Genomic DNA, 21,216 nt, shown 5'->3' on the forward strand with positions numbered 1-21,216 from the left:
ACAGAGAGAGAAATACAGAGAGATATACAGAGAGAGATACAGAGAGAGATACAGAGAGAGAGATGAAAAGACAGAGATACAGTGAGAGAGATGGAAAGAGAGAGAGATACAGTGAGAGAGATGGAAAGAGAGAGAGAGAGATACAGAGAGAGAGATGGAAAGAGAGAGAGATACAGAATGAGAGAGATGGAAAGAGAGAGAGATACAGAGAGAGATGTAAAGAGAGAGAGAGATACAGAGAGAGAGATACAGAGAGAGAGATGGAAAGACAGAGTGATCAAGAGAGAGAGAGAGAGAGATACAGAGTGAGAGATGGAAAGAGAGAGAGAGATATAGAGAGAGAGATGGAAAGAGAGAGAGAGATCAAGAGAGAGAGATAAAGAGAGAGAGATGGAAGGAGAGAGATCAAAAGAGAGAGAGAGATACAGAGAGAGAGAGATGGAAAGAGAGAGAGATCAAGAGAGAGATACAAAAAGAGAGATGGAAGGAGAGAGATCAAAAGAGAGAGAGAGAGATACAGAGAGAGATGGAAAGAGAGAGAGATACAGAGAGAGAGATGGAAAGAGAGAGAGATACAGAGGGAGAGATGGAAAGAGAGAGAGAGAGAGATCAAGACAGAGAGAGAGATACAGAGAGAGAGATGAAAAGAGAGAGATCAAAAGAGAGAGAGAGAGAGAGAGAGAGAGAGAGATACAGAGAGAGAGATGGAAAGAGAGAGAGAGATACAGAGAGAGATGGAAAGAGAGAGATACATTGAGAAAGTTGGAAAGAGAGAGATACAGAGAGAGAGAGCGTAACAGAGAGAGAGAGATTGATACAGCGAGAGCGAGAGCGATACAGCGAGATACACAGAGAGAGAGATACAGAGAGAGAGCGAGACACACAGAGAGAGTGATACAGAGAGACAAAGAGAGAGAGATACAGAGAGAGAGACACAGAGAGAGAGATACAGAGAGAGATACAGAGAGAGATAAAGAGAGAGATACAGAGAGGGAGAGATACAGAGAGAGATACAGATACAGAGATAGAGAGATACAGAGAGAGAGATACAGAGAGAGAGATACAGAGAGAGATACAGAGAGATATATAGAGAGAGATACAGAAAGAGAGATACAGAGAGAGATACAGAGAGAGAGAGCGATACAGAGAGAGAGATACAGAGAGAGAAAGAGATAAGGAGAGAGATACACAGAGAGATACAGAGAGATATACAGGGAGAGATACAGAGAGAGAGATACAGAGAGAGATACAGAGAGAGAGATACAGAGAGATATACAGAGAGAGATACAGAGAGAGAGATACAGAGAGAGATACAGAGAGAGAGATACAGAGAGAGAGATACAGAGAGATATACAGAGAGAGATACAGAGAGAGATACAGAGAGGGATACAGAGAGAGAGATACAGAGAGAGAGAGAGCGATACAGAGAGAGAGAGCTATACAGAGAGAGAGAGCGATACATAGAGAGAGGGCGATACAGAGAGATACACAGAGAGAGATGGAAAGAGAGAGAGAGAGATACAGAGAGAGATGGAAAGAGAGAGAGAGAGATACAGAGAGAGATGGAAAGAGAGAGAGAGATAAAAAGAGAGAGAGATACAGAGAGAGAGATACAGAGAGAGATGGAAAGAGAGAGAGATAAAAAGAGAGAGAGATAAAAAGAGAGAGAGATACAGAGAGAGAGATGGAAAGAGAGAGATAGAGAGAGATACAGAGAGAGAGATGGAAAGAGAGAGAGATACAGAGAGAGAAATGGAAAGAGAGATCAAGACAGAGAGAGCGATACAGAGAGAGAGATGAAAAGAGAGAGATCAAAAGAGAGAGAGAGAGAGAGATACAGAGAGAGAGAGATGGAAAGAGAGAGAGATACAGAGAGAGAGATGGAAAGAGAGAGAGATACATTGAGAGAGATGGAAAGAGAGAGAGATACAGAGAGAGAGATGGAAAGACAGAGATACAGAGAGAGAGAGCGTAACAGAGAGAGAGAGATTGATACAGCGAGAGCGAGAGCGATACAGCGAGATACACAGAGAGAGAGATACAGAGAGAGAGAGAGAGATACAGAGAGAGAGCGAGACACAGAGAGAGAGAGATACAGAGAGACAAAGAGAGAGAGAGAGAGAGATACAGAGAGAGATACAGAGAGAGACATACAGAGAGAGAGATACAGAGAGAGAGAGATACAGAGAGAGATACAGATACAGAGATAGAGAGATACAGATACAGAGATAGAGAGATACAGAGAGAGAGAGAGAGATACAGAGAGAGAGAGATACAGAGAGAGATACAGAGAGATATATAGAGAGAGATACAGAAAGAGAGATACAGAAAGAGAGATACAGAGAGAGATACAGAGAGAGATACAGAGAGAGAGAGAGCGATACAGAGAGAGAGATACAGAGAGAGAGAAAGATACAGAGAGAGAAAGAGATATGGAGAGAGATACACAGAGAGAGAGAGATACAGAGAGAGATACAGAGAGATATACAGAGAGAGATACAGAGAGAGATACAGAGAGAGATACAGAGAGAGAGATACAGAGAGATACAGAGAGAGATACAGAGAGAGATACAGAGAGAGAGATACAGAGAGAGATACAGAGAGAGAAATACAGAGAGATATACAGAGAGAGATACAGAGAGAGATACAGAGAGAGAGATACAGAGAGGGATACAGAGAGAGAGATACAGAGAGAGAGAGCGATACAGAGAGAGAGAGCGATACATAGAGAGAGGGCGATACAGAGAGATACACAGAGAGAGATGGAAAGAGAGAGAGAGATACAGAGTGAGATGGAAAGAGAGAGAGAGAGATACAGAGAGAGATGGAAAGAGAGAGAGATAAAAAAGAGAGAGAGATACATGGAAAGAGAGAGATAGAGAGAGATACAGAGAGAGAGATGGAAAGAGAGAGAGAGAGAGATACAGAGAGAGAAATGGAAAAAGAGAGAGACGTACAGAGAGAGAGAGAGAGATACAGAGAGAGAGATGGAAAGAGAGAGAGATACAGAGAGAGAGACGGAAAGAGAGAGAGAGATCAAAAGAGAGAGAGATACAGAGAGAGAGAGATGGATAGAGAGAGAGATACAGAGAGAGAGATGGAAAGAGAGAGAGAGATACAGAGAGAGCAATACACAGAGAGAGAGTGTTACAGAGAGAGCAATACACAGAGAGAGTGATACAGAGAGAGAGAGAGAGAAAGATACAGAGAGAGATATACAGTGAGAGAGATACAGAGAGAGAGCGATACAGTGAGAGAGCGCGATAGAGAGAGAGAGATACAGAGAGAGGGAGATACAGAGAGAGAGAGAAAGAGAGAGAGATACAGAGAGAGAGAGAGAGGGAGAGAGAGGGAGATACAGAGAGAGAAGGAGATACAGAGAGAGAGAGAGGGAGATACAGAGAGAGAGAGGGGAGATACACAAAGAGAGAGAGAGAGAGAGATACAGAGAGAGAGATGGAAAGAGAGAGAGAGAGATACAGAGAGAGAGAGATGGAAAGAGAGAGAGATCAAAAGAGAGAGAGATACAGAGAGAGAGATGGAAAGAGAGAGAGATACAGAGAGAGAGAATGAAAGAGAGAGAGATACAGAGAGAGATGGAAAGAGAGAGAGAAAGAGAGAGAGAGAGAGAGATACAGAGAGAGATGGAAAGAGAGAGAGAGAGAGATACAGAGAGAGAGATGGAAAGAGAGAGAGATACAGTGAGAGAGATGAAAAGTGAGAGATACAGTGAGAGAGATGGAAAGAGAGAGATACAGTGAGAGAGATGGAAAGAGAGAGAGAGATACAGAGAGAGAGATGGAAAGAGGGAGAGAGATACAGAATGAGAGAGATGGAAAGAGAGAGAGAGATACAGAGAGAGATGGAAAGAGAGAGAGAGATACAGAGAGAGATGGAAAGAGAGAGAGATGTACAGAGAGAGAGATCAAAAGAGAGAGAGAGATACAGAGAGAGATGCAAAGAGAGAGAGAGATACAAAGAGAGAGATGGAAAGACAGAGAGATCAAGAGAGAGAGAGATACAGAGAGAGAGAGATGGAAAGAGAGAGAGATGGAAAGAGAGAGAGATACAGAGAGAGAGATGGAAAGAGAGATAGAGATCAAGAGAGAGAGATACAGAGAGAGAGAAAGATACAGAGAGAGAAAGAGATAAGGAGAGAGATACACAGAGAGAGAGAGATACAGAGAGATATACAGAGAGAGATACAGAGAGAGAGAGATACAGAGAGAGATACAGAGAGAGATACAGAGAGAGAGATACAGAGAGAGAGATACAGAGAGAGAGATACAGAGAGAGATACAGTGAGAGATACAGAGAGAGAGATACAGAGAGAGATACAGAGAGAGATAAGAGAGAGATACAGAGAGAGATACAGAGAGAGATACAGAGAGAGAGATACAGAGAACGCTACAGAGAGAGAGAAACAGAGAGAGAGAAACAGAGAGAGAGATACAGAGAGAGAGATACAGAGAGAGATACAGAGAGAGAGAGAGAGATAAGAGAGAGAGATACAGAGATACACAGAGAGAGAGTTACAGAGAGAGAGAGAGAGAGAGATACAGCAAAAGTGAGAGCGATACAGCCAGAGCGAGAGTGATACAGAGAGAGAGAGATACAGAGAGAGATACAGAGAGAGATAAAGAGAGAGAGATACAGAGAGAGAGAGATACAGAGAGAGAGAGATACAGAGAGAGAGAGAGAGATACAGAGAGATACAGAGATAGAGAGATACAGAGAGAAAGAGAGAGATACAGAGAGAGATACGGAGAGAGAGATATAGAGAGATACAGAAAGAGAGATACAGAGAGAGATACAGAGAGAGAGAGAGCGATACAGAGAGAGATACAGAGAGAGAAAGATACAGAGAGAGAAAGAGATAAGGAGAGAGATACACAGAGAGAGAGATACAGAGAGAGATACAGAGAGATATACAGAGAGAGATACAGAGAGAGAGATACAGAGAGAGATACAGAGAGAGAGATACAGAGAGAGAGATACAGAGAGAGAGATACAGAGAGAGAGATACAGAGAGAGAGATACAGAGAGAGATACAGAGAGAGAGATACAGAGAGAGAGATACACAGAGAGATACAGAGATAAGAGAGAGATACAGAGAGAGATACAGAGAGAGAGATACAGAGAGAGAGATACAGAGAAAGCTACAGAGAGAGAGAAACAGAGAGAGAGTTACAGAGAGAGAGAGATACAGAGAGAGAGATACAGAGAGAGATATACAGAGAGAGAGAGAGATACAGAGAGAGATACAGAGAGAGATACAGAGAGAGAGATAAGAGAGAGAGATAAGAGAGAGAGATACAGAGAGAGATACACAGAGAGAGAGAGAGATACAGCAAAAGTGAGAGCGATACAGCCAGAGCGAGAGTGATACAGAGAGAGAGAGAGATACAGAAAGAGATACAGAGAGAGATAAAGAGAGAGAGATACAGAGAGAGAGAGAGAGAGAGATACAGAGAGAGATACAGATACAGAGATAGAGAGATACAGAGAGAGAGATACAGAGAGAGAGATACAGAGAGAGATATACAGAGAGAGATATAGACAGAGATACAGAAAGAGAGATACAGAGAGAGAGAGAGCGATACAGAGAGAGAGATACAGAGAGAGAGAAAGATACAGAGAGAGAAAGAGATAAGGAGAGAGATACACAGAGAGAGAGATACAGAGAGATATACAGAGAGAGATAGATACAGAGAGAGATACAGAGAGAGATACAGAGAGATACAGAGAGAGAGATACAGAGAGAGAGATACAGAGAGAGATACAGAGAGAGATAAGAGAGCGATACAGAGAGAGATACAGAGAGAGATACAGAGAGAGAGATACAGAGAAAGCTACAGAGAGAGAGAAACAGAGAGAGAGATACAGAGAGAGAGAGATACAGAGAGAGAGATACAGAGAGAGATACAGAGAGAGATACAGAGAGAGATACAGAGAGAGATACAGAGAGAGAAATAAGAGAGAGAGATACAGAGAGAGATACACAGAGAGAGAGAGTTACAGAGAGAGAGAGAGATACAGAGAGACAGAGAGAGACAGAGAGAGAGAGAGATACAGCAAAAGTGAGAGCGATACAGCCAGAGCGAGAGTGATACAGAGAGAGAGAGAGATACAGCGAAAGCGAGAGCGATACAGCCAGAGCGAGAGCGATACAGAGAGCGATACAGAGAGAGTGATACAGAGAGCGATACAGAGAGAGCGAGAGTGATACAGCGAGAGCGATACAGAGAGCGATACAGAGAGAGCGGGAGTGATACAGCGAGAGCGATACAGAGAGAGAGAGCGATACAGCGAGAGCGATACAGCGAGAGAGGGAGAGGGAGAGGGAGAGATATGGAGAGGGAGAGATACGGAGATACAAATACAGAGAGAGAGATAAAGATACAGAGAGAGATAAAGATACAGAGAGAGATGCAGATACAGAGAAAGAGAGATACAGAGAGAGATATACAGAGAGAGAGATAAAGATACAGAGAGAGATAAAGATACAGAGAGAGATACAGATACAGAGAAAGAGAGATACAGAGAGAGAGATACAGATACAGAGAAAGAGAGATACAGAGAGTGAGAGAGAGATACAGAGAGCGAGAGAGCAAGAGAGTGAGAGAGAGAGATACAGCCAGAGAGAGAGCGATACAGAGAGAGAGAGCGATACAGAGAGCGATACAGAGAGAGCGATACAGAGCGAGAGCGATACAGCGAGAGAGCGATACAGCGAGAGTGATACAGCGAGAGCGATACAGCGAGAGCGATGCACCGAGAGAGCGATACAGCGAGAGAGCGATACAGAGAGGGAGCGATACAGCGAGAGCGATACAGCGAGAGCGATACAGCGAGAGCGAGATCGAGGGAGAGGGAGAGCGAGATACAGCGAGAGAGAGAGGGAGGGGGAGTTACAGCGAGAGAGAGAGAGAGAGAGGGAGGGGAGATACAGCGAGAAAGAGAGAGGGAGGGGGAGATACAGCGAGAGAGAGGGAGGGGGAGATACAGCGAGAGAGAGGGAGGGGGAGATACAGCGAGAGAGAGGGAGGGGGAGATACAGCGAGAGAGAGGGAGGGGGAGATACAGCGAGAGAGAGAGGGAGGGGGAGATACAGCGAGAGAGGGGGGAGATACAGCGAGAGAGAGGGGACGGGGAGATACAGGGAGAGAGGGAGGGGGAGATACAGCAAGAGAAAGAGGGAGTGGGAGAAACAGCGAGAGAGGGAGATACAGCAAGAGAGGGAGATACAGCAAGAGAGGGAGAGGGAGATACAGCGAGAGAGGGAGAGGGAGATACAGCGAGAGAGAGGGAGGGGGAGATACAGCAGAGAGGGGGGAGATACATAGAGAGAGAGAGGGAGGGGGAGATACAGCGAGAGAGAGAGGGAGATACAGCGAGAGAGAGAGGGAGGGGGAGATACAGCGAGAGATGGAAAGACAGAGAGAGAGATATACAGAGAGAGAGATGGAAAGAGAGAGAGATACAGTGAGAGAGATGAAAAGAGAGAGATACAGTGAGAGAGATGGAAAGAGAGAGATACAGTGAGAGAGATGGAAAGAGAGAGAGAGAGAGATACAGAAAGAGACATGGAAAGAGAGAGAGATATATACAGAATGAGAGAGATGGAAAGAGAGAGAGAGATACAGAGAGAGATGGAAAGAAAGAGAGACGTACAGAGAGAGAGAGATCAAAAGAGAGAGATACAGAGAGAGAGATAGAAAGGGAGAGATCAAAAGATATAGAGAGAGAGAGATACAGAGAGAGAGAGAGATGGAAAGAGAGAGAGATACAGAGAGATGGAAAGAGAGAGAGAGATACATTGAGAGAGATGGAGAGAGAGAGAGATACAGAGAGAGAGATGAAAGAGAGAGAGATACAGAGAGAGAGATGGAAAGAGAGAGAGAGAGATACATTGAGAGAGATGGAAAGAGAGAGAGATACAGACAGAGAGATGGAAAGAGAGATCAAAAGAGAGAGAGAGAGATGGAAAGAGAGAGAGATACAGAGAGAGAGATGGAAAGAGAGATCAAAAGAGAGAGAGAGATGGAAAGAGAGAGAGATACAGAGAGAGAGATGGAAAGAGAGAGAGATCAAGACAGAGAGAGAGATACAGAGAGAGAGATGGAAAGAGAGAGATCAAAAGAGAGAGAGAGATACAGAGAGAGATGGAAAGAGAGAGAGAGAGATACAGAGAGAGAGAGATGGAAAGAGAGAGAGAGAGATACATTGAGAGAGATGCAAAGAGAGAGAGAGATACAGAGAGAGAGATACAGAGAGAGATGGAAAGAGAGAGAGAGATACAGAGAGAGAGATGGAAAGAGAGAGAGATACAGTGAGAGAGATGAAAAGAGAGAGATACAGTGAGAGAGATGGAAAGAGAGAGATACTGTGAGAGAGATGGAAAGAGAGAGAGAGAGATACAGAAAGAGAGATGGAAAGAGAGAGAGAGATATACAGAATGAGAGCGATGGAAAGAGAGAGAGATACAGCGAGAGATGGAAAGAGAGAGAGAGATACAGAGAGAGATGGAAAGAGAGAGAGACGTACAGAGAGAGATATCAAAAGAGAGAGAGATACAGAGAGAGAGATGTAAAGAGAGAGAGAGATACAGAGAGAGAGATGGAAAGACAGAGAGATCAAGAGAGATAGATACAGAGAGAGAGATGGAAAGAGAGAGATCAAAAGAGAGAGAGAGATACAGAGAGAGAGAGATGGAAAGAGAGAGAGATACAGAGAGAGAGAGATGGAAAGAGAGAGAGATACATTGAGAGAGATGGAAAGAGAGAGAGAGATACAGAGAGAGAGATGAAAGAGAGAGAGATACAGAGAGAGAGATGGAAAGAGAGAGAGAGATACATTGAGAGAGATGGAAAGAGAGAGAGAGATACAGAGAGAGAGATGGAAAGAGAGATCAAAAGAGAGAGAGAGATGGAAAGAGAGAGAGATACAGAGAGAGAGATGGAAAGAGAGATCAAAAGAGAGAGAGAGATGGAAAGAGAGAGAGATACAGAGAGAGAGATGCAAAAAGAGAGAGAGATCAAGACAGAGAGAGATACAGAGAGAGAGATGGAAGGAGAGAGATCAAAAGAGAGAGAGAGAGAGATAAGAGAGAGAGAGATGGAAAGAGAGAGAGAGAGATACAGAGAGAGAGATGGAAAGAGAGAGAGAGATACATTGAGAGAGATGGAAAGAGAGAGAGAGATACAGACAGAGAGATGGAAAGAGAGAGAGATACAGAGAGAGAGCATAACAGAGAGAGAGAGAGTGATACAGCGAGAGCGAGAGCGATACAGCGAGAGAGAGCGATACATAGAGAGAGAGCGATACAGAGAGATACACAGAGAGAGATGGAAAGAGAGAGAGAGAGATACAGAGAGAGATGGAAAGAGAGAGAGATAAAAAGAGAGATACAGAGAGAGAGATGGAAAGAGAGAGAGATCAAAAGAGAGAGAGAGATACAGAGAGAGATGGAAAGAGAGAGATACAGACAGAGAGATGAAAAGAGAGAGAGATACAGAGAGAGCAATACACAGAGAGTGATACAAAGAGAGCATACCACAGAGAGAAAGATACAGAGAGAGAGATACTGAGAGAGAGAGATACAGAGAGAGAGCGATACAGTGAGAGAGCGCGATAGAGAGAGAGAGAGATACAGAGAGAGAGGGAGATACAGAGAGAGAGAGAGAGAGAGAGAGAGGGAGATACAGACAGAGAGGGGAGATACACAAAGAGAGAGAGAGAGATACAGAGAGAGAGAGGGATACAGAGAGAGAGGGAGCTAGAGAGAGGGAGATACAGAGAGGGGGGAGATACAGAGAGAGAGAGAGAGAGGGATACAGATAGCGAGAGAGAGAGAGAGAGAGAGAGAGAGATGGAAAGAGAGAGATACAGAGAGAGAGATGGAAACAGAGAGAGAGAGAGAGAGATATGGAAACAGAGAGAGATACAGAGAGAGAGATGGAAAGAGAGAGAGAGAGAGATACAGAGAGAGTGATGGAAAGAGGGAGACATACAGAGAGAGAGATCAAAAGAGAGAGAGATACAGAGAGAGAGATGGAAAGAGAGAGAGAGATACAGAGAGAGAGATGGAAAGAGAGAGAGAGATACAGAGAGAGATGGAGAGAGAGTGATACAGAGAGAGTGATGGAAAGAGAGAGAGAGATACAGAGAGAGATGGAAAAAGAGAGAGAGATACAGAGAGAGAGAGGGGAGATACACAAAGAGAGAGAGAGAGATACAGAGAGAGAGGGGGGGTACAGAGAGAGAGGGATACAGAGAGAGAGATGGAAACAGAGAGAGAGCGATATGGAAACAGAGAGAGATACAGAGAGAGATGGAAAGATACAGAGAGAGAGATACAGAGAGATAGATACAGAGAGAGAGATACAGAGAGAGCGATACAGAGAGAGAGATACAGAGAGAGATATACAGAGAGAGCGAGAGCGACACAGCGAGAGCGATACAGTGAGAGCGATACAGCGAGAGCGAGTGCGATACAGAGAGAGAGCGATACAGACAGAGCGATACAGCGAGAGCGATACAGAGAGAGAGAGCGCAATACAGAGAGAGAGAGCGTGATACAGACAGAGAGCTCGATACAGAGAGAGAGAGCGTGATACAGAGAGAGAGCGCGATACAGAGAGAGCACAATACAGAGAGAGAGAGATACAGCGAGAGATACAAAGAGAGCGAGATACAAAGAGAGAGAGATACAAAGAGATAGAGATACAGCGAGAGAGATACAAAGAAAGAGAGATACAAAGAGATAGAGATACAGCGAGAGAGATACAAAGAGAGAGATACAAAGAGATAGAGATACAGCGAGAGAGATACAAAGAGAGAAAGATACAGCGAGAGAGAGATAGAGAGAGTGAGAGACAGATTGAGACTGAGAAAAAGAAAGACAGACAGTGAGAGAGATAGTGACAGAGAGAGAGAGATTTAGACTGAGAGACAGAGAGAGATACAGAGAGCGAGATATATATACAGATAGAGAGATACAAAAAGAGAAAGATACAAAGATAGACAGACAGAGATACAGAGAGATACAGATAGAGATACAGAGAGACGGATACAGAGAGAGAGAGCGATACAGAGAGAGTGAGAGCGATACAGCGAGAGCGAGTGCGATATAGAGAGAGAGAGCGATACAGAGAGAGAGCGATACAGCGAGAGCGATACAGAGAGAGAGAGCGATACAGAGAGAGAGAGCGATACAGAGAGAGAGCGATACAGCGAGGGCGATACAGAGAGAGCGAGAGCGATACAGAGAGAGAGAGCGATACAGAGAGAGAGCGATACAGAGAGAGAGCGATACAGCGAGGGCAATACAGAGAGAGCGAGAGCGATACAGAGAGAGCAATACACAGAGAGAGAGTGATACAGCGAGAGAGAGAGAGATACAGAGAGAGAGAGAAAGATACAGAGAGAGAGATACACAGAGAGAGAGCGATACAGTGAGAGAGAGAAAGATACAGAGAGAGAAAGATACAGAGAGAGAGAGAGATACAGAGAGAGAGAGAGCGATACAGTGAGAGAGCGCGATAGAGAGAGAGATACAGATAGAGCGCGATACAGAGAGAGAGGGAGAGCGATACAGAGAAAGAGAGAGATACAGAGAGAGAGAGAGAGAGAGAGATACAGAGAGAGATACAGATAGAGCGCGATACAGAGAGAGATAGATATAAAGGAGAGAGAGCGCAATACAGAGAGAGAGAGCGTGATACAGAGAGAGAGCGCGATACAGAGAGAGAGAGCGCAATACAGAGAGAGAGAGATACAGCGAGAGATACAAAGAGAGAGAGATACAAAGAGAGAGAGATACAAAGAGATAGAGATACAGCGAGAGAGATACAAAGAGAGAGAGATACAGCGAGAGAGAGATATAGAGAGAGAGTGAGAGACAGATTGAGACTGAGAAAAGGAAAGAGAGACAGTGAGAGAGATAGTGACAGAGAGAGAGTGAGAGAGATTTAGACTGAGAGACAGAGAGAGATACAGAGAGCGATATATATATACAGATAGAGAGATACAAAAAGAGAGAGATACAAAGATAGACAGACAGAGATACAGAGAGATATAGATAGAGATACAGAGAGACGGATACAGAGAGAGATACAAAGAGAGAGAGAGAAAGCGATACAGCGAGAGATACAAAGAGAGAGAGATACAAAGAGATAGGAGATAGTGAAGCCTTTTAAAATGTTTTAAATTGGAGTCAGAAGGAGGAGAAACTTGCTTTTTCTCTTGTCAATGAAGAGAACTGGTCATGGAAGCTTCAATAATGTCTTGCCAATATTTCTGTTGACACTTGTCTCGCCAGATCATTCAGAACAAAGAAAAGAACATCCCACAATATTGATTGTATTCAATTACGTCAGAAATTTGTATGTCGTGTCGTTCTCTTTTGGATCTTTTGGTAAATCGATTGGCTGCATGTAAGTAATTTTCAGGAGCTTCCTTAGCCATAGAGGTTGTGTTGGTTGCAGTGGCCATTGCTTGTATATGATGTGACTGCCACTTCCCCCTTTAACTCTGCGAAACACAGAGTTAACACAAAAAAGCAGGAAAGAAAAAATGCAAGTGATAGAAAAATCATGACACCACAAGAAAGAATGTTCTTTGTGTCAACATTAATCACAAGGCATCTCTCTCTCCCAATACTCCCTCGCTCTCTTTCTCTCTCCCTCTCTTTTTCTCTCCCTCCCCCTCTCTCCCTCTTTCCCTCTCTCCCTCTCCCTCCCTCCCTATTGCACTTGCTCACGCTTTCTTGCTCTAGCACTCGCTCTCGTTCTCTCACTATTTGCGAATTTATATACAATTTTGGTAATGACATCCTCAGATTTTAAATTGGTACAGTATATTTTGCCTTTACATTAATAATATTACCTTTCCTGCTTTTTTTTTTAGGTCCTGCCATCCCCGTGGGGGTTGACGTTCAGGTGGAGAGCTTGGACAGCATCTCCGAAGTTGATATGGTAGGCAGTACTTATCAATTACTGGTATTTAATAATAACAGTGAACATTCAAATACTTCCCATGAATGCGATGAAATTGTTATGTTAAAAATGTTATTCCTTGAGAACCATATTCAGAATTTCAAAGTAAAAATATATGAAAATGTGTGCATTTTTTGGTCATTCCACCAAAAGTCTCAATTCCTTTGACATTATAGTTACACTGTTGCTAATCAATGAGAGAATACATGCACAAGAGTCTAATGATTAAAGCGGCGCAAGAGGTAGTGTCGCCGCCTGAGTGCTGAAGCGACACTCCTTTTAGTGCATTCGGGACTTAGGTCTCTCACCAGTGGTTTCCATATTTTATCTCACAGGGTAACAGAGAGACATATGTACCTATCAAAAGAGCCACATGTGGTTCCCAGGCCACAGCTTCCGTTAGCCCCGTATTAGAGGCTCTATATCTTCTTACTCTTCCAATGTAAAAACAATAATAAATAACCTGTATTTGTTTATTCTAAAAATATGTTGATGAAAATGATACATAAAACTTTTTTGCGAAAACCTGTTGAATTAAATTGAATGCTTTTATTGTCATTATTTATTACCTATTTAGTCATGTCTAAAATGTATTTTCCTGTGTCTGTATTCTCACCCTCTTACTACTGTGACAATTCAATTTCCCGAATACGGGATGAATAAAGTTATCTAATCTAATGTAATTGTACAAGTATAATGAGATAAAATTAAGATTAAAGCTTTCACCACATTGTGCACAAACAACAACAGACGGACAAATAAGTAAGCAATAAATAAGAAATGAATACATAAGTAGCACAAGTGAGGTCAGCAGAGCGGAGCGGGCTTGTCTAAAGTCTAGGATGAGTTTCACGGTTCTGGAGATGTTCAGCGCCTAGTTGCACCACTCGCTGAGTCTATGGACGCAACAACAAACAAGCAAACAGAGAAAATCAATATATAGTAATGATATATAAATAATCACAAAATAATATTAGATAAATAAGTGGTCAATATAAGAAGTATGAGTAGTAGTAATAATTCTTTATTAGGTCCTAGGTACGGAACTCGAGTTGAATATGGTGACAGCTCTTGGGAAGAAACTGTCCTTGAGTCTTGGCAGGTATAGCTCTGTAGCGCCTTCCAGAGGGCAGTATGTTGAAGGTGGAAGCTGGGATGTGTATTGTCTTTTATAATGCTCTCTGCTCTTCGAAAGCAACGGGATTCTTAGAGGCTGGACATGGTGGGTAGGGGGTAGTTTATGATCTTTTGGACTGTTATGATCACTCTCTGCAGTCTTTTCCGGTCGGCTTCTGTGCAGCTTGAATGGCACACTGATACAGCGTAGGTCATGCTCTCAATGGCAGACCGGTAGAGGGTCACCAGCAAATTGGTGTTCAGTTGCTCTTTCCGGAGTACTCTCAGGAAATGTAGCCTCTGCTGCGCCGTCTTGATGAGTGCTGTGGAATTTGAAAGTCTCTACTTGCTTCACACATTCGCCATTATTATACAGGGGGCGACGGAGCTGCCTTGTTCTGTCGGAAGTCCATGATGGGTTCTCTTCCTCGCCGGACATTTCGTCGAACGGACAATTCGTCGCCGGATTCGCTCGCTCACAAAATTATAATCATGAGAGAGAGAGAGAGAGAGAGAGAGAGAGAGAGATAGTTTACTGTTGAAAGCGATCAACCAGGTAATCTCTCGCTCTCAAAATTATAATCATGAGAGAGAGAGAGTTTGTAATTCCATTGACAATGTCAGAGCATTAATATCTAAATATCTAATATCAAAATTATCAATAAGTTGCATATTATTGGCGTGTGTACATGTTATTCGTAGCCGGATTCGCTCGCTCTCTCCCGGATTCGCTCGCTCTCAGAATTATAATCATGAGAGAGAGAGAGTTTGTCATTGATTGCATTGACAATGTCAGAGCATTAATATCTAAATATCTAATATCAAAATGATCAATAAATTGCATATTATTGGCGTGTGTGTACATGTTATTCGTCGCCGGATTCGCTCGCTCTCAAAATTATAATCATGAGAGAGAGTTTGTCATTGATTGCATTGACAATGTCAGAGCATTAATATCTAAATATCTAATATCAAAATTATTAATAAGTTGCATATTACTGGCGTTGTGTGTACATGTTTTTCAAACTACGGCCCGTTAGGCTTTTTAATCCGGCCCGCCGACGTTGTCCAAATTATAGTAAAAATCAATGACCTTATTCATTTCCCTTTGCCCTGCAATACTCTCGTTTCCCCGATGGATGACGCACTAGTCTAGACCTTTGTTGGAGTGTAACTTGGAGAACAACAACACAGTTCTCACTGAAATGTGAGTTTCTCTACTGCAGGGGTAGGGAACCTATGGCTCGGGAGCCACATGTGGCTCTTTTGATGGGTGCATATGGCTCTGAGCTAAAATATGGAAACCGGTGGTGAGAGAAAAGAGTCCCGAACGCACCAATAGGAACGTCACGTCGGCACTGTGGCATTGATTTTTTTTTTCCATTAGTCTTCTGCATTCATTCTCTCATTGAAACTCATTGACATTCATTGATTAGCAACAGCTTAGCAATGTTGTCAAAATAATTAAGAGACTTTTTGTACTTTAAAAGTTGTAAAATGACTAAAAAAATCGCACATTTTCATGTGTTTTGACTTTTAAATTGTGATTATGGCTCTCAAGGAATAATATTTGAAAATAGGAATTGTTTATGGCTCTCTCTTTCAAAAAGGTTCCCGACCCCTGCTCTACTGTGTTAAAAATAGCAACTTGCACATGTATGCACAGCAGGAGTACAGTAGCTTAATTAACATGCTGCTCATCACTCTCAATTTAAAGACTGCTTTCTTTCGTTTAATGATATGTTCTTAATGTTGAAAGTACATTTGAAAATAAATTTTCACCTACAATTGTGTCCTATTTCTTACATTTCAAAACACATTCAAACTTGCCTCTTTTATACTATTATTGTCCCAAATTAAACACATTATCAATAAGCTGCCAATGACGGCGGTAGACGTCCGATTGCCATTGACGGCGGTAGACGTCCGATTCATGTTGACTGTTGCGTTATATATCCACTAAATGGAGCTCTAACAACAGAAATACCATCTGCACCTCACGCTTATTGATGATGTGTTTAATTTGGGACAATAATAGTATAAAAGAGGCAAGTTTGTCTATAGGACAAATTGAAAAACATGTACACACAACGCCAATAATACGCAACTTATTGATAATGTGTTTAATTTGGTACAATAATAATATAAAAGAGGCAAGTTTGTCTATACCAGGGGTGGGCAAACTTTTTCACTTGCGGGCCAGAATGGATACTAAAATTTGACAGAGGGGCCGGGCCAGGACCATTTGGACACGTAATGTAATTCATCAAACCTTGGGATTGAAATATAAGAAAAAAGACACAATTGAAGGTGAAAATTTATTTTCAAATTTACTTTCAACATTAAGAACATATTATTATTCAACGAAAGAAAGCAGTCTTTAAATTGAGAGTGATGAGTGGCATGTTAATTAAGCTACTGTGCTCCTGCTGTGCGTACATGTGCAAGTTGCTATTTTTAACACAGTAGAGAAACTCACATTTCAGTGGGAACTGTGTTGTTTGTCTCCAAGTTACACTCCAACAAAGGCCTAGACTAGTGTGTCATCTATCGGGGAAACAAGGGTATTGCAGGGCAAAGGGAAATGAATGAGGTCATTGATTTTTACTATATTTTGGACAACGTCGCCGGGCCGGATTAAAAAGCCTAACAGGCCGTATATGGCCCGCGGGCCGTAGTTTGAAAAACATGTACACACAACGCCAGTAATACGCCACTTATTGATAATTTTGATATTAGATATCTAGATATTAATGCTCTGACATTGTCAATGCAATTACAAACTCTCTCTCATGATTATAATTTTGAGAGCGAGAGATTACCTGGTTGATCGCTTTCAACAGTAAACTCTCTCTCTCTCTCATGATTATAATTTTGAGAGCGAGCGAATCCGGCGACGAATTTTCCGTTCGACGGAATGTCCGGCGACGAATCCGGCGACAAATTGTCTGTCGACGAAATGTCTGTTTGACGAACTGTCCGTCGACGAAACGTCCGGTCACGTGTCTTTTCAAAGCAGTCTTGGAGTCGGGGGAGGGCGTCGTCAGGCCATGTGATAATGGTTCGTCTTTGTGGCTTGATTGTCGGCGAACGGGAGTGTAAGTTTGGGCCATGAACAAAGAGGCATTATCTGTCTGTCCCAAATGTGTGCGTGGTATGGCTCTGTATGCACGTTTGATGTTCGGGTAAACATGATCCAGAGTTTTATCCTCTCTTGTTGGACAATTCATGTGTTCCTAAAAAAAACTGTTTTGAGATTTGCCTGATTAAAATCTCCTGCAATTATGTGTGCGGCCCTTGGGTAGGGGTTCTTGTAATACTTTTTGGTGTCCATTAGTAGGGAGAGAGCGGTACTTACCCAATGGTGTGCCATCAGGGCCTTCAAGGCCTTCTCTGCTGGCCTTCTTCTTTTTCACCTCAGGCGCCTGAGGATTATCCTCAGCAGCGCTAGAGCTGCCACTGGAACACGGATTAGTTCATCCAGGGAGTTGCCCAGGCTGCGATGGTAGCGTTCGGTCATTAAGGCCGGACAGCGGAGCCATAGGTGTTCAGACGACTCAGTTTCCTCGTCGCACAGGCGGCAGCGATCCGAGTAGGATTTCCCCATAAGGTGGAGCCAACGGCGGAGCAGGGGGTGGTGTCCACTGTGGAAATGAATCAGGTCTCTGCGGTCTCCTTTCGATAGGGCAAGTTCTTCCACTGTGACTTTCGTAGTGTAGGTCTGCAAAAGGCGGGGGTGGGAGAGGGGGGAGCGATCTTCACGTTGGATGATGGCGCGTCTTGTGGCTGCGTCCGGGAAAGTATGGGTTTGGTCATCTGACGAGCCAAGTTTAGCTAGGGCATCGGCCAGGTCGTTACCGCATATGTTGCAGTGGCCCGGGATCCACAGTAGCTGTAGTCGCTTAGGCGGAGGGAAAAGGGCGATGTCACCCTGAAGTCTCCGAATGGCGGGGTCTTGCGTGGGGGGGTTTCCCATAGCTTGGACCAGCGATTTGCAGTCACTGAGGATGATTGATGTCTGCCAGTCTGCTGTTTCCCTCAGCCAGGAGAGTGCCTCGGTCAATGACACTTTTTCAGAGTGGTAGGAGCTGCTGCGGGTCCCAGTGGAACCATGCCATTGGTGGATGATTGCAGTCTCCTTAATGACGATGAAACCTGAACCACCGTCCGCAGTGCCTTCTTTGGTGGATCCATCTGTGAAGATCTGTAGGTCCGGTTCACCCATGCTTCTGATGAGCTCTTCGGCCTTATCTCTTTGGATGATGGTCGGCATGTGTTTAGAGACTGCAGTAAAGGCGGTTTGGATAGGGGGGTAATAGCCAGGGTGGGCAGGGGTGGGAAGAGTATGTACAAGGGGTATGGAGATCAAGAGCGGTAAGACGGGGAAGGGTCGAAGATCGCCAGTCTGGCTTCTTTTGTAACCGCATTTTGATGTTTTCATGGAGAAGGCGGTGTCGGGGATCAGAAGGAGGCAGCTGGTTCCAGGCATCAGCTTTAAGAAGTGTTTGTAAATTGAGGCGGGATGAGAGGGGTGTAAGATGCGCCTCATGTAGGACTGCTTTGGTGGGGGTAGACCTGAAGTGGTGGGTTATGGCGCGGGCTGCTTCCAGTTGGGCAGTTTCACGGGATTTGAGGTGAGTTTGGGCCAGCCAGGGGGCCCATGCCGGTGCTGCGTACTCTGCGAGACTTCTCTGGGTGGCAATATACACCGTTCTAAGGTCGTTTGGTTGCCAACCCCAAGATGTGCCACTGATTTTGCGGAGGAGATTTGTTCTTTTGGACATGGTTTGGTGGACTTTTTTCGCTTGCTCCGCAAATGTGAGTTGTCGGTCGAAGGATACGCCAAGGAGAGTGGGGGTGGGGTTATGCTTGAGGGCGGCGTCATTCATTGAGATCTTTGGTTGCCATTTGGCCTCAGCTGAGTCCAGGCTGAAGAATGACGCCTCACACTTTGTGGTGTTAAGGTTTAGGTGTGCCTCGGAACTCCACCTCCAGACTTTTTCAACCTCCGTTTGAAGTCTGCTTTCCACCTCCTCTTTGTTCCTACCCCGACAAGCAAGAGCCAGATCGTCTGCGTAGGCGCTGACCAGGGTGGAATCGTTGAACTTGTAGAGGAGGTCATTAATGTAGATCAGGGGTCACCAAACTACGGCCTGCGGGCCGGATACGGCCCGTCAGCACATTTGGCCCGGCCCTCTGAACAATACCAGAGATGCTATCGGATTTGTTTCCTATTTGGCCTCCAGAAAAAAAATCCTAGGCCCCGCCCTGTCAAAGAGAGAACGGAATAATGCCGAAAAAGTTAGGTAAGAGAAAAATTGATTCAGAATGCAGAATTAACCTGGAGTGGACAGACGATTATTTTTTTGTTCAATGCAAAGAAAAGGCTGTTTGTCTCATCTGTCAAGAGACGGTGGCGGTATTCAAAGAATACAATCTTCGCCGACACTATGAATCCCGTCACAAAGACAAGTATGATAGCTTGCAAGGCCAAATACGAGCAGACAAACTCTCAAAGCTAAAAAGTGGACTACTATCTCAGCAGAATACATTTGTACGCCAAGCTCAGCTGAACCAGGCATCCGTTCGGGCCACCTTTCGGGTTGCTAAACTGATAGCAAGCAGCGGTAAGCCTTTCACTGATGGGAGAGTTTGTTAAGAAATGTATGGATGCTGTCGCGGAGGAGGTGTGTCCCGAGAAGAAAGATGCATTTAATGCCGTAAGTCTGTCGTCGAGTACAATGACCAGACGCGTTGAAGAAATCGGGAGTAATGAATATGCCCAGCTGCAGCAGAAGACGAAAGAATTTGACTTTTTTTATTTGCACTGGATGAAAGCACGGACGTGCAAGACACAGCGCAACTGCTCATTTTTATTCGTGGAGTTAGCGCAAACTTTGAGATATGCGAGGATCTGGCAGCCCTCCAAAGTCTCAAAGGAACTACAACGGGAGAGGATATTTCTGACAAAGTGTGCCAAACCATGGAGAAGTTGGACCTGGACTGGTCAAAGCTAGCTAGCATCACGACTGACGGGGCTCCTAGCATGGTGGGCGAAACTTGCGGTCTAATAGGACACATGAACCGGGAGTTGGAAAAAAGGGGTCTCACCGCCCCGCTACGAGTCCACTGCCTGATTTACCAGCAAGCACTGTGCTGCAAAGTGTTGACGTGGGATTCTGTAATGAAGGTTGTGGTGTCGTGCATAAACTTCGGAGCAAAGGGAGAAGATTGTGCATGGCACAACAGAAAGTTAATGTTCCATGGCTTTTTTCTATGAAGAACCCAGAGAGAGTTATTTAGTTATTATTTATTTCATAAATAGTGTTATTTATTTCTTGTTTTTTCTGTGAAGAACTCAGAGAGGGTTATTTAGTTATTATTTATTTCATTAATAGTGTTATTATTTGTTTCCTGACTTTTTTTCGGTAAAGAACCTGGAAAGGGTTATTTGGTTATGTGTGGCCTTCTGGAAAACAATAAAAAACTTAAGCTCCCCTACAATCGTCACACTTTTTCTGTTACAAACTGACACCGGCCCCCCATCAGAGAAGGAAACTCACAGGAAAAAGTTTGGGGACCCCTGATGTAGAATATGAATAGGAGGGGCGACAGGACCGAGCCTTGGGGGAGCCCTTCTTTGAAGGTTCTGCTCCTGCCGACGGTATTGTTAATCTTGACCCTGGCTGTGCGATTTGTGAGCCAGTTGGCGATCCATCTGATGAAGCGGTAGGGGACCCCCAGGTCTGCCATTTTTTGTAAGAGACCTGTTCTCCATACCTGGTCGAATGCTTTGCTGAAGTCAAAAAAAGTTGCAAGCGTGCGTTGTCGTTGAGTCGACTGGAAGCCATCAGAGATAAACTGCGACAGTCGCAGGGCCTGGTCCGTCGTGCTTCTTCCCTTTCGAAAACCGGCTTGCCAATGGCTGAGAAGCTGTTTATCTTCCAACCACCAGGCGAGACGGTTCACGATGAGCCTTTCCATCGTTTTGCTAAACGTAGAGGTGAGGGCGATGGGTCTGTAGTTCCCAAAGAAATATATGAATCACAGACTGATGTTAATTATATTTTGTCCTTGAATAGTTATTAAATAATTCCAAATT

At 44.0% G+C, this 21,216-nt stretch overlaps 1 protein-coding gene across 3 annotated transcripts in view; it reads left to right on the forward strand.

Annotated features, from left to right (window-relative positions):
- The window catches only part of gabrr2a (gamma-aminobutyric acid type A receptor subunit rho2a), a 103,499-nt gene that overhangs the window by 22,914 nt on the left and 59,369 nt on the right, over positions 1-21,216 (forward strand). For 2 of the 3 annotated variants that reach the window (XR_013305104.1, XM_077620528.1), the window contains exon 3: positions 12,910-12,977. Coding sequence is in view for 2 of the 3 variants with exons in the window: in XM_077620528.1 (XP_077476654.1) it covers positions 12,910-12,977 (68 nt within the window). In the remaining variant the exon portion in view is untranslated. Of the gene's footprint in view, positions 1-12,733; positions 12,826-12,909; positions 12,978-21,216 lie in introns of those variants that run through there. The other variant, XM_077620529.1, reaches the window with a different exon arrangement.

The sequence above is a fragment of the Stigmatopora argus genome, chromosome 15 (assembly GCF_051989625.1).
Source record: "Stigmatopora argus isolate UIUO_Sarg chromosome 15, RoL_Sarg_1.0, whole genome shotgun sequence".
In the NCBI taxonomy this organism is placed as follows: Eukaryota; Metazoa; Chordata; class Actinopteri; order Syngnathiformes; family Syngnathidae; genus Stigmatopora; species Stigmatopora argus.